This window comes from Pagrus major, chromosome 9 (genome assembly GCF_040436345.1).
Source record: "Pagrus major chromosome 9, Pma_NU_1.0".
In the NCBI taxonomy this organism is placed as follows: domain Eukaryota; kingdom Metazoa; phylum Chordata; class Actinopteri; order Spariformes; family Sparidae; genus Pagrus; species Pagrus major.
Genome location: NC_133223.1, coordinates 33,164,337 through 33,178,748, shown reverse-complemented (window position 1 = coordinate 33,178,748; position 14,412 = coordinate 33,164,337). Strand labels below are relative to the sequence as shown.

General features: G+C 42.6%; 1 protein-coding gene across 1 annotated transcript; it reads right to left on the bottom strand.

The window, feature by feature from the left end:
* Positions 1 to 5,441: 5,441 nt before the first annotated feature.
* Positions 5,442 to 14,402, bottom strand: LOC141002410 (uncharacterized). Its single transcript, XM_073473732.1, has 8 exons — positions 14,305 to 14,402; positions 13,966 to 14,064; positions 13,684 to 13,750; positions 11,542 to 11,641; positions 8,558 to 9,697; positions 6,588 to 6,651; positions 5,998 to 6,122; positions 5,442 to 5,771 (listed from the first exon to the last, which is right to left on the bottom strand). Exons 3-8 carry the CDS (start codon positions 13,726 to 13,728, stop codon positions 5,740 to 5,742), a joined length of 1,506 nt encoding a protein of 501 aa, XP_073329833.1. The 5' UTR covers positions 13,729 to 13,750; positions 13,966 to 14,064; positions 14,305 to 14,402; the 3' UTR covers positions 5,442 to 5,739.
* Positions 14,403 to 14,412: the final 10 nt, after the last annotated feature.

Genomic DNA, 14,412 nt, shown 5'->3' with positions numbered 1-14,412 from the left:
TTCGCGCTCCGCGTGCCCCGAGGATCCAACCACGAGCGCTGTCCTCTGCTTTTACACCTGTGGGCTCATTATTGAACACCTGTCCCGTGTGTGCAGCAGGTACCGGTCCACTTCCAGCTCAGAGCAGGTTTAAAACAAACCAGATCCACACATCAAGTGGACAGTACTGTGATGACTTCCAGTCTGACTTCAGTCTGAAACACGAGCAATAACCCGGCAGATGGCGCACTACACACACCTGTGATCACTACACACACCTGTGATCACTACACGCACCTGTGATCGCACTACACAAACCTGTGATCGCACTACACACACCTGTGATCACCACACACACCTGTGATCACTACACGCACCTGTGATGAACTCATGTCCACTGCTGAGGGGCAACATGTCTGAAAACTGACAAAACTACATGAGATTTTACTTTAATCACAACAAACTGAGACTTTATTGATAAACATCAGGACTTCGGGGCGTGACGTCAGTAATCAATGAATGTTTTTTCTCATATATTAGTGATTTTTTTTCCCCCCTTTTATATTTATGACTTGTCAGAAAAAGAGAAACAGGTGTGTTTCAATAAACCAGCACATGAAGACATGTCGGCATTGATTTTGATTAAATGTGTCACATGACCTGGAAGGTATTGAAAGAAAAAAAGTGATTATACATGAAACCTAATGAAACATATTAATAAATAAAATACAAATATTGATATAAAATATGACGAAAACATATTTATCCTCTTCCTTCCTTTTTTTTTGCATGGGTGACTTTCACTGTCAACCCAGAGTTTTATTTTAACACTTTACTTTTAATCAAGAGTGACTTTTGGGCACTTTTAACACTGAATACATCCATTAACATCAGTCATTAGGAACCTGTGACGTAACACAAAGGTTCCGCCTCGTCACAAAGCGGAAGTGAACAAACAAAAGTTACACTAGTCTGAGTTTAACGGCCAAACAACACCAATACAACTGGTTGTGTGAAATAAGATAATAAGTATATATATTAATGTTAATCGTGACATTTCGGTCTATTTAAGATCATTTTGTTCAGCTTCATATGTGACTGCTTCTCCTTATCCGGGTGGCAGAGGTTTAGCTCAGTGGGCTGCGCTCCGTACGCGTTCATACCTACCCCCATCGCTTCTGGTGGAGAGCCATATGGGACTTACCCGAACCCGGATCGCGACCATTGAGTGCCTCTGTCTTTTCTTCTGTTCTGTGGTGATTCCTCTTTAAATGCGTCATGTTTACACAGATAAATATACATTTCACGTGTTTTATACTGAACATTAGTCTAAAGCAAATACTTACTGTCTAAAGTACAAACAGACAACCCAGGGAACGATCGCTGTATATTATATTTATAAACAAAGATTATTGTACTGTAACCTTTAAAAAACATTCTCAGAATAAAAACTTTACGAGAAGCGTCAGGGACATATATATATACTGTATATATATATAAACAAACACACACATAGATAGATAGATGAACAATAAAGCATATCAACAACCAATTCAATAAAGAAAGAAAGAAATAAACAACCAATAACTACATGAATAAATACATAAAGACACGGTGTGGGAGGTACCTGTGCACTCACCTGTTCAGGCTGCAGTTCACCTCCACTCCCTCACATTCAGCTTCATCAGGCTCAGCTGTCTGCAGCGGCTCTGTGGAGGTTTAGCTCAGTGGTTACTTCATAACTATTGTCAAGTTTCTCAGCCCTCACGGGTTCGCGCTCCGCGTGCCCCGAGGATCCAACCACGAGCGCTGTCCTCTGCTTTTACACCTGTGGGCTCATTAATGAACACCTGTCCCGTGTGTGCAGCAGGTACCGGTCCACTTCCAGGTCAGAGCAGGTTTAAAACAAACCAGATCCACACATCAAGTGAACATTACTGTGATTACTTCAGTCTGACTTCAGTCTGAAACACGAGCAATAACGTCATTACCTGTCCAACCCGGCAGATGGCGCACTACACACACCTGTGATCGCACTACACGCACCTGTGATCACCACACACACCTGTGATGAACTCATGTCCACTGCTGAGGGGCAACATGTCTGAAAACTGACAAAACTACATGAGATTTTACTTTAATCACAACAAACTGAGACTTTATTGATAAACATCAGGACTTCGGGGCGTGACGTCAGTAATCAATGAATGTTTTTTCTCATATATTAGTGATGTTGTTCCCCTTTTATATTTATGACTTGTCAGAAAAAGAGAAACAGGTGTGTTTCAATAAACCAGCACAAGAAGACATGTCGGCATTGATTTTAAGTAAACGAGTCACATGACCTGGAAGGTATTGAAAGAAAAAAAGTGATTATACATGAAACCTAATGAAAAATATTAATAAATAAAATACAAATATTGATATAAAATATGACGAAAAAAAATGTATCCTCTTCCTTCCTTTTTTTTGCATGGGTGACTTTCACTGTCAACTCAGAGTTGTCTTTTAACACTTTCCTTTTAATCAAGAGTGACTTTTGGGCACTTTTAACACTGAATACGTCCATTAACATCAGTCATTAGGAACCTGTGACGTAACACAAAGGTTCCGCCTCGTCACAAAGCGGAAGTGAACAAACAAAAGTTACATTAGTCTGAGTTTAACGGCCAAACAACACCAATACAACTGATTGTGTGAAATAAGATAATAAGTATATATATTGATGTTAATCGTGACATTTCGGTCTATTTAAGATCATTTTGTTCAGCTTTATATGTGACTGCTGCTCTGTCAGATCCCGGCAGAGGTTTAGCTCAGTGGGCTGCGCTCCGGAGATGATTCGTCCCGTGCGCCGCGTGGACAAGGAAAAAGTCAGCGGGCAGCGACGAAACTCGGTTCGAGTCCAGGGTTTACTCTGTCTTTTACTGTCTTTACTCACCAGCCTCTGCTCTGTGGGGAGTCCTCTTTAAATGTTTACACAGATAAATATACATCTCACGTGTTTTATACTGAACATTAGTCCAAATCAAATACTTACTGTCTGAAGTACAAACAGATAATCCAGGGAACGATCCCTGAAGATTATTTTACTGCAACCTTTAAAAAACTTTACGAGAAGCGTCAGGGACATATATATATAATGGAAGTAAACAAATATAGTGGAAGTAAACAAAGTTACAAAGTTACATTAGTCTGAGGTACGAGGAAGTTTCACGGCTACAACAACAACACACATAAACTGTTTGTGTGAAATAAGATCATTTTGATATGTATTAATATTAATCTTGATGCTTCGCGCTCTTTAGGATCGATCAGTTCAGCTTTATATGTGACTGCTGCGCCTGTTTCCGGTGGCAGAGGTTTAGCTCAGTGGACTGCGATCCGTGGAAGTCGTCGTTGCACACCTGTCGACGCACTCAGGTGAGTGCGTCGCCAGGTGTTACACGACGACTACGGATCGCGACCTTTGTGTCCCTCTGTCTTTTCTCCATTTTATTCACCAGCCTCTGCTCTGTGGTGATTCCTCTTTAAATGCGTCATGTTTACACATATAAATATACATTTCACGTGTTTTATACTGAACATTAGTCTAAATCAAATACTTACTGTCTGAAGTACAAACCGACAATCCAGCAAACAGATAAGCTTATTTTACTTATTTATTTTAAGAATAAAAACTTTATGGGAAGCGTCAGGGACATTATATAGATCTATATCTATCTATCTATATCTATATCTATATCTATATAGATATAGATATAGATATAGATATATATTTATATATATATATATATATATATATATATATATATATATATATATATATATATATATATATTTATATTTTTATATATATATATATATATTTATATATATAAATACATAAACTTATACATGTGTGGGTCAGTCTACAGAAAATTCCACTGTTGAAGGGCAAAATGTCTGAAAACTGACTTCTGAGCTTCGAGTCGAAATTATGAGGAAAAAAAAGTCAGAACTAATTTATGTATTCATGTATTTATGTATTTTTCACAGTGGAATAAGAATAAACGGGGCTCCGCCTCCAGCACCGTGTCCAGGTGTAATAACTACCTGGCTCGAGCGCTTTTAGATTGAAAACCGGAAATTCCGACTTCCAATGGAACGCTGGGCAAACCGGAAGGGGCGTGGCTTCGGCCCTATCTGGGTTGTCGCACCTGTTCAGACTTCCTCATATACACCTTCATTAACGCCGCTGTTACACCTGTAGCTGGCGGAGGTTTAGCTCAGTGGATCGATCGCCGGCTTCAGCCAGGTGCGCTCAGCACCACAGGGTCGATCCCGGGTGGTCCTCTGTCTTTTTCCACCTTCAGCCCTGAATGGACCGTCACCTGTCACCTGTCACCTGTCCTGTGGCTCTGCCTCTGTAAATGCGACATGTATTGGTCGTAATTCAGTCCAAAAGAAATCTTAAACAACACGATCTATACGACGCTGCACACTACAGTCCAATCAGAGGTGAAACCAGCTGAACAAACAGAACCATGTTACACACCAGTTCAAAGTGGACTGGACATTATATAAACTGGTCAGTGGAGATTATTGTGCACTTACACCTGTTCAGTTCACCTCCACTTCCTCACATTCAGCTTCATCAGGCTCAGCTGTCTGCAGCGGCTCTGTGGAGGTTCGGCTCAGCAGTTACTTCCTAACTACCACAAGTTTCTCTGCCCTGACGGGTTCGTGCCCCGAGGGTCCGACCACGGGCGCTGTCCTCTGCTTTTACACCTGTGGGCTCACTAATGAACACCTGAGGACTCATTAATGATCAGAAAAGGTAGTAAGAGAGATGAACATAAGTATAAATCTGCTCATATTAACAATTGTAACTTTTTAATCTCTGAGATTAAATATTTTCTTCTGGTGAATTTTGGCTTCATAATCTTAAATATTGTCTGAGGTTGTTTTTCTTGTAAATGTAAAAAACTTTGTAATCAGGAAATTTGATTTGTTTTCTTTTTCACATAAATGTTTAAATAATCTCAGACAATATTTCTGTTTTTCTCCTGTAAATTTGTGAACTTTTTTCTGGTGAATTATGTCGTGATGATCTGATATTATCAGTTTTCTTGTATATTTATGACTTTTTTGGAAGTTTAAAATGTGATTATCTCAGGAATTATTGAGTTTTTAAATAGTATCAAAGTAAAAGTCTCAGTTTGTCATCAAACCAATGAAAAATCAGAGAAAATAAGATGCTGATTTTTCATTGAAAATGTTAAAAAAAAAAAAATAGAAGCACCCAAATCTATGACTTATTTTAATACTTTTAATCCAGCGTGACTGTTGGGCACTTTAACACCGAACACATCCACTAACATTGATATTTGTGGAAACAGCGGAGGGAGCGTGATATTCACCAGGACACGATGTTTGTTTGTGATGTCGTGTGCAGCAGAAAGAGTCGTTCACACCGCAGATATGAAGTGGAATTTATTGTTCTTCCTCTACATTCAGCTCAGCGGCCTTGGATCCATCTACACAAAAGCTCATTTCACAGCTCAAAGTTCACTTTGTCTGCCAGACATGTACATCTATCGCTTCAGCCGACATTCCCGTGAAAGATCTAGCTACTGAAACAGGCTCTATTCTCACACACGCTAAGCTGGAGGCCGGGGTTTGTTTGACACGACGCAGACTGTTAACGACACGATGGAGCAGCACAGATGTACAGGAAAGAGGCGACAGTAGAAAAGTTCAGTTGCAAAGTCCTGAGGTTCACTTCTGGGAGACTTCGTCAAACTTGGGCTCTAAAAAACACAAAGTTAGAAAGTCGTTAACTTCAGAAACTTTTACTGGTCTTAGCAGAAGAGCTCTGACTGGATCTTTATCTTCAGCTGAACCGTTTCTTCAACACTGATCAATAAAATATGTTGCTGCCGTTCAGTAAACTTCAGTAGTAAAACCTTCAGTGTAACGAACTCCTGCTGCTTACAGAGAAGCTACAAGATGTGATAGTTGATGAACTTGACTCACCTGTGAATTTAAACTCTGGGAAAGCTGTGAGGTCTCCACCACCGTACAGTCTCTGAAGCTTTGAGATCTCCTCTGCTAAGGCCTTTTCATACTCTGAGCCTGCATCGACTAGACCCCCAGCAGCCCTGCAGGAGGACAAAGAAGACGATCAGCAGAGCAACGTTTCATTTTCACTCCATGAATCCATTTTATGGGGATGACACTTCCCCTGAATGTCTTTCCCAGTAAAAAGCATTGGTTTGTATGAGCTGCCAACGATTAGCAGCTGTTTGAAAACACTGTTTCAACTGATTTCACCACTTATACTCAATTTATGAAAGACGACAACATTTGACGTCAAATTTTTTCCAAAGTATCCAATATAGTGTACTTCTTTAAAAAAGTTCCCAGACTCCCTTTGAAAATTGCACTTTTTTAAGAGTTTCCAAGTGAGGTGAAACTTTGTCAACATTTTGAAACAGTCTCTGACATATCCTTCATTATCTGAGCCTTCTTTTAAATTCAGCATTAAATGCAAAACATTAAGTTGTTTCTTTCCTTGTTAAAAGTGCTGGTTTGTGAACACAGCTAAGCTAACGACGATGACTTACTGGCTTTTTGTGGAGTACTCTCGTATGGAGTCCAGGAAGAGCTTCTGAATCGGGTCCAACGTAGCTGAGAGTCACAGGGAGAAAACAAAACATCAGTCAACTTCTCTTCACAGAAACATGCTCATAAACCAGGGCCATGCTTTTGGAAATCATCTGTCCATTTGGCCAGAACAAAACCAAGTCTTAACCATAACCCTCATGCACAAAACAGCACCAGGGAGTGGTGGACAGAGTAGCCGGCTACAGGGCTCAGACAAGAAAGAACGTGTGAAAGGTCAGGTCAGTTAACAGGTTAAAAAGGTTGCTGTGATAGGTCATGCTAGGCTACACGTTTACAGAACCGCTGTGAGGTAAAACAAAGTATTTAACAGTGAAGAATCCGTTTAAATCCTCAACTTTGAGTCCACACACAGCAACCAGGGGTGCAACCTCACCAGGAAAGTTCACATTTACACATTATCCATTAACAAAATACACCCAAAAACAGTCGGATCAGACGTGGAGGGATTGATTACGTTTACCATGCCTCCCTGAAAAGTGTGAGAGGTGTGAGGAAGGAGGAGGAGAGAAGTTTGAGGTAAAAATAAAAGATGGCATACATTCTCCTTCAGTGGAGACTTAACATTATCTTTAGTGTGCAACAATCACCAGAACAAAACCAAACAGAACAGGTCCATAAAACCACAACACCACACCGAGAAACGGTGCCGAGAGTTATTTTCTATCATGTTGGAGCATCGCAGGGAGGACGACCGTGGATCTTAAAAACCAAAGAAAACCTCTGTGACTTTGACTAGAATAAAAACTAAAACAAAAACATGAGTGGAAGGTGGAAGAACAGAGCAGACTGATGCAAACAAAAGAAATGAGGGCACTTAGCAGGCAGATGTTAGTGAGAAGTGCAAAATAAAAAACAGAAATAAGCCATGCTAAATATCTAAAAGCAAAATGCGGTGCAGTTGAGACATGCAGTCAGTGTAAGATGGCTGAAGCAGCACGAAGAGGCCGTTCAGACCTGGTGTCAACATCCGTCCTGAGCGATCCGATCAGTGACGAGCTGTAAGTACAGGTGTCGTGATCCGATCACAGAGACCACATTCAGAGTCTACGCACATGTTTGGACTCTCTTAACCTACAGATGTTACCAGCAGATGTTTGTGAACACACTGTCTGTTTCAACTGATCCAAACACAATATCACCAGACTCCATTAACAAATCATGTGATTTTAAGAATTGTTTGTGAGAAGAACCTTTCTGAACTGTGTGAAACGCCGTCTACAACAGCCTCAAAATCATTGGTGCCGCCTTGTAAATTCGGCATTAAATGCAAAACATGAAGTTGTTTCTTTCCTTGTAAAAAGTGTCAGTTTGTGGCAGCATTTCTTTTATGAAAGACGACATTTGATTGACATTAAACATGTCAAATTTTACAAATACAGCAAAAAGTAACCAATACAGGCTACTTCTTGTAGAAAATCCCCAGACTCCCTTTAAAAAAACGCAATTTTGTGCGTTGTTGATTTCGGAGAAACTTTATAAACTTTGTGTAAAAAACAGACGCAGGTAAACGCCCGGTGTGAACTGACCGACTCAGAGTTGTGCACCTGTGATCGGATCACTCAGGACGGATGTCAACACCAGGTGCGAACAGCCTCGACAACATAAGACAATGAGTTGAACTTTAAAATGGCCGAGCCACATGAGACAGGGAGGGAGGATATTTGTGAGGGTTCTGGGCTAAATGCTCCAAATAACATGATTAGACTATTAGGAAAGAGCTGTGCAAAGCTGGAACAAAAGAAAAGTGTGTTTGTGATGTCGGGTATCGTTACAGTTTATCCTTACACTCATCACAAACGTTTATATTCTAAGTTCATAGAAATGGTGATGAGAATGACTGCTGGTAGACTGCAGGGTCCACAGAGGAAAAGAGAAGGATTGTGGGGGAGGGGGAGGTTGTGGTGTGTACCCTCAGACGGTTCGACCGGTTCAGCTGGGGCGTCCGCCAGCGGCTCCTCTGCTGCAGCTTCAGCTACGACCGGAGCGGGGTCCACCAGCTCCTCGGCGCTCTCCACAGGGGCAGAAACTTCAGCTGCAGCCTCGGCAGCTGCTTCAGCAGGGGCAGCTTCAGCTACAGGCTCAGCAACAGCTTCAGCCACGGGTTCTGGGGCAGCTTCTACAACTGGTTCAGCTTCAGCAGCTGGTGCGGCCTCTTCAGGGGCTGGTGCTGCTTCGACTGGAGCTTCGGCAGCGGCTTCAGCTGCAGCTTCTGGGGCAGCAACTTCAGCTGCAGCTTCAGCTATTGTTGCCGCAGCTTCAGCAACAACTTCAACCACGGGTCCAGCGTCAGCAACTACTTCAGCGACGGCCTCAACCAGGGGTGCAGCTTCGACAACCGCTTCAGCAACAGCTTCGACCACAGGTGCAGCTTCAGCAACAACTTCAGCGACAGCTTCAGCTACGGCTTCAACCACAGGTGCAGCTTCAGCTTCAACCGCCGGTGCAGCTTCAGCGACGGCTTCGACTACAGGTGCAGCTTCAGCTTCAGCGACGGCTTCGACTACAGGTGCAGCTTCAGCTTCAGCGACGGCTTCGACTACAGGTGCAGCTTCAGCTTCAGCGACGGCTTCAACTACAGGTGCAGCTTCAGCGACGGCTTCAACTACAGGTGCAGCTTCAGCGACGGCTTCGACTACAGGTGCAGCTTCAGCGACGGCTTCGACTACAGGTGCAGCTTCAGCGACAGCTTCGACTACAGGTGCAGCTTCAGCGACGGCTTCAACCGCAGGTGCAGCTTCAGCGACGGCTTCAACCACAGGTGCAGCTTCAGCGACTGCTTCGACAGCTGGGGGGGCCTCAACTACAGGTGTGGCTTCAGCTGCCGGAGCAGGTTCGGGGACAGCTTCAGCAGCGGGAGTGGCTTCAACCACCGGAGCGGCGGCCTCTGCCACAGCCTCAGGTGCAGCAGCAGAGGGCGCAGGCTCTGCCACTGGTTTTGCTGCAGCTTCTGCTGCTGCTGCAGCTGCTGCGACAGAAACTTTCTGGGGAGGCTCAACAACGGTCTTGTGCTGGACAAGTTTCTCTATATCGAAGTACGTTTGAGCCGGGTCTAGGACGGAGGAGGGCAAGCAGACAAGATGCATTATTTTCCTTTTAAAACACGTGTATATGGTGACAGAATGTACACAATAACCCCACAATATGTCAACATTATACACCTGGAAGGTGGTATCTGGTACATGTAGCGGTTTATACAAAAAGAAATGCAGAAAAAGAAAACCATAGGAAGCCTGGGAGCCAAACAGATACAGCAACTGTATCATAGAAAACTCTTAACAGAGTAGTTTTAACCTTGACCGTAGCAGCTTTCTACTGAGATAAAGGAATATTTTATAATCAAAAAGGATCTAAAACTGCAGCTGATGGGTGAAAAAAAAATCTTCAAAACCTGTGGGAGGAAAATCAAAAGTCATGTGATGAACTGTGGTGCAAACATCACTGATTAAAGGAGGTGATCTAACACCAGCGTCAGCAAACACACGCAGCAGGTTCTGACAGCTTCACGTTAAACAGGCTTTTCATTAACACGGCCGCTCTCTCACCCTGCAGCCTCGAGCCGGCAGCTGCTGCATGTTACATGTTTGTACCATGACATGGAGCGTGTGGGCTGGACTCTCTGACCTTTACTGCACTTCCTGTCACATTTTCTCCAGCAGGGCGCAAAACTACACAAGGTCAAAGAGGAAAAGCTGAAACGCAGCTGTAACACGCAGAGTTTGCTGTTTTCTTTTGCACAGTTTCTGCTCAATATTTACAACTGTAGTCGAGTAGATTTCGACTGCTGTAACTACAATCACACATTGAAAGGACAGAAGAAGAAGAAGCACCTCCACCAACGCTCTGGCTCATTAATGCTCATCGTATCTCAAACCTCTCCGTCCTTTCAGCCTTCTGTCACAGTCTCTGCATGTGTTGGCACGACAGGCCATGTATTGTTATTTTTAGGATGAGTCAGACCCTCAGACATACCATCATTCAGGACGTCAGTGGTACCTCAGGTTTGTTATTTTGACTTCATGTCCACAGTGTCTGAACCCTCTCAGAGACATGTTTCACTGAGAGTCATAGATTCATGATTATTTGAGTAAAAAAAGTGATTAACATGTCTTCAAAAGGTCACACTGATAAAGAAAATGTGCCATAAATGTGCTTGAAATAATGTTTGGTTCAGAAGTTTAGTGCTCTTTATGTTTGTTTGGGTCATTGCGGGTCAGAACCAACAAACAACTCCAGAACAATTTCCCACATGTGGTCCACTGTAACTGCACTTCATCTGTTTTATATTCATGTGTAATGTTGTTTATGTTCCTTTAAATGGACGACAGCGATGCTTTCTCACTCATTTTATATCATTTCTGTTGTGCTAACATGTTTGGGACACTTCAATGGACACTGGCTTGACAGACTTTGACAGATGTTTTAAATCTGTTCTGTTTATGTTAACAGAGAAGAAAAAGACGTCTGTATGATGAACGGCTATCGTTTCATCGGACCGGTGCAGCTACACACAGGTCCAACACACAGTAAATGTCTGTCTGCACGGACAGAGGAGAGAACAAACTGATTTATGAATGTTTGACCTTCATGGACACTGTTATATAACGGCAGACAGGTAGAAAGACACATCAGACGTGAAGTGAAATTTAAAAAAATGTAAAAACAACTACAACTGCAGACTGTGGCCTGCTTTGTGTGCAGTGTTGTAGACGGGAGCAGATGCTCAAAGTCTGCACGTCTTATTTTAAGAGTATTGTGTTGTTAAATAAGAAATTGACTTCAAATGTCACCTGCACTGAAGCCCGACATGTTTCTGCCTGATATCAGTGACATTTGTACCACAGTTCAGCAGAGCGAGCTTCGTTCAGATAAACGCTCAGAGACTCTGAATCCTACCTGAGCTCTTTTTAGACTTCTTGGATCCTCCTGATTTTGAGCTGAAGGCTGCAGCTGCAGGTGCTCTCCTCAGAGCAGTCCAGCTCTCAGCCTGCAAACACTGAACACACACACACACACTTTAAGATTACACTTTAAACACCCTTACACCCCAAAGTGACATCTATAAATCGCGTCTTTTGTCGAACCAACAGTCTGAAACCTGTCAGAAATTACAGAAAAGCAGCAAATCCTGATGTTTAAGAAGCTACAACAATAATTGACATTTTTTGATGACAATGAAAACGACTGAAACGACTAATTGGTTATCAAAATAGTTGACGAGTTCAATAACTAACTGAAGAAACACTGATACATTATCTTAAATAGTTTGTCAGATAATCTGTAATCTCATCTTCCCATTTCTCCACGTGAAACAGTGTGCTGCCTCCATGAGATCTGACATGATGACAAATCTGAAGCTCACAGAATAATGAGGCTGCAGTTAATGACTATTTTCATGTTTATTAGTTTTATGATTATCAAGTTGTTGACATCTAGTGGTGTCATGGTGGTACTACAGGACCCATCAGCTGGTCTCAGACTAAACCACAGGTCAGGAGCAGTTTAAACCTCAGTGACCACGTGATTCTGTCCCAGACAACACAAACCACCTTAATCTGCTGCTGAGATCATGACGAGGCCACCAGGTGAAATCCAGACTGTCCAGATAAACGACGGTTCATTAACATTCTTCCAACTTTTAAAAACTGCCTCCACATTTTGACTGTGCGACTGTCGTGACATCAATATCATATCAAACTTCCAGGATCTGTCCAAACCGGTGCACCTGGGTAATTAAATGTTACATAAAACACATCAGGAACAACAAGAGTGCACAATCATTACCAACCAGGCTCTGTTCATGTTTTTAAATATTTTAAATGCCACATTTTATTGACACTAGAGCAGACTTCCCCCCCTTTGCAGGACTGCCATCATGACACCAAAATGTCCTGTTGAGGTTTTATGGATCTTAACGTTTCCCACAAAGTGGTTTTAAAATAGGATAAAAACATCCACGCAGAATCATATCAGATCGTTCCAGCTCTTAATTGACACGAAAATGTTTGAACTAGAGCTGCAAGAGAAACATTTTAGTCACTTTTAAAGCAAAAGTGTAAAATATTTCCTGGTTCCAGCTTCCTAAATGTGACGATCTGCTGCTTTTTCTTTGTACTTTCTGACAGTAAATGAAGAGTCGTTGGGTTTCAGACTGTTGGTTGGACAGAGAAGCAGTTTGAAGACGTCAGTTTGGGTTCTGGGAAATGTGGATGAGCACTTTACCTTTTGGACATTTTATAGACTAAACCGATAAATCGTGAAAATATCGGCAGATTAGTGTTGTATCCAGTCTCCTGGATAATTTAAACGATCCTAAGTTGCAGCTTTTCTTACACAAAGTGAAATATCTCTGTTTTTGCAGCAAAAATGGAAACAGATTCTGGACGTCTCGTGCACATTTCCCACGATTAAAACTGAATTTTGTATCTTCTGAACTGTTAAGATCTCCCCTTGAGACTTTGAACAACGTCCTCACTGCACAGGAGGAGTTTGTGGTTTGTCAAAAGCTTAAAAATAAACTTAAATCCAGTCTGTCAGAGTCTCCGCTGAGTGAACATACCAGCAACATTCAAATACATGCAAAGTTTCCAGTTCAGCCGCTGCCTCTGTGCTGGTGGACCCTCAGTAACCTTGCACAAACATGTCCACCCTCATGCGAGCTGGCCTCATGTTAAAATGAACATGTCAACAGTCAGTGTGCTCAGAAAGTCAAAGACAGGCCTGTGAGTGAGGCTGAAGCCTGCAGCACTGAGGCGTGCGAAGGGGCTCAAGTGTGTGCCTCAGCAATTCAAAACTCCATTTAGAAAACAGCCAATTTAAAGAGCTGACAATGAGGCTGAGATCACTGCTGGCTCCATTGATTTAATAACATTATTCTGGTTGACTGGTCTGCAGCCATGAGGTTGGAGACGAGCGGAGGCGACGCGGACGAGCTGCTGCTGCTGAAGTGATGAAGTCTGACTGAGCAACACTAATAATGACACGACAATTAAATATTAAACCAAACATTTATGATGTTAAACGCTTGAATTTCATTACCTTGAGACAGCCCAGTCGTCCTATCCTCAGCAGGGAGGCCGCCATCTTTCTGTGCAGAGTGCCTGAGCTGTGCATCAACAACACAACACACGACGATGAGCAACAACACAACAACAACAACAACAACAACAACGAGCTGTACATGAATATTTTAATATGTACTCAGGTGTGTCAGCCTCGTGCAGGAACTCAGCATTTTAAAGTGCGACAAAGTCTCCAACCAGCGACACAAACAGCAGCCTGCTGTGCACGTGAAGGTTAATAATAGATGGACATTGTTACCTTTTGATAAATGAGGTTTAAACACGCTGCTTGTTCCTCTTCTTCTTCTTGTTGTGCGGTGCTCAGCTCACAGCAGCATGGTCCTGCACAGCTCCTCACCTTTTATGTAACACATGAACATGTCAGTGACGCCCCCTCCCTCACCAGCAGCACCACACAGGCTCCATTATCACCTCATCTGCTGTGTCACACTCATTTCACCACAAATCTCTCATTTTAAACACGTCTGCGTTGTTATATCGACTATAAATGAGCTCAACTCGCCACTTTTCGAGCTGAATTTTGATGAATTTATCTGATTAAATCGTCTGTGATGGCGGCTGCAGTCACGTTACTCACTCTGGTCTGGTGTTGTGTCGTTGTGTTGCTGTTCAGGGGGATAAACGTGGTGTTTTGCAGAGGAAACCTCTCCTGTCAGCAGCCTGCAGCTCTTGTGTACATTCTGTA

Excerpts from the sequence above, each read along its gene's own strand:
- LOC141002410 (XM_073473732.1), bottom strand. The coding sequence starts at position 13,728 with ATGGCGGCCTCCCTGCTGAGGATAGGACGACTGGGCTGTCTCAAG. Across the intron at positions 9,698-11,541 it reads GAAGTCTAAAAAGAGCTCAG|ACCCGGCTCAAACGTACTTC; the intron begins GTAGGATTCAGA and ends CCTCCGTCCTAG. Across the intron at positions 6,123-6,587 it reads GAGTACTCCACAAAAAGCCA|GGCTGCTGGGGGTCTAGTCG; the intron begins GTAAGTCATCGT and ends GTCCTCCTGCAG.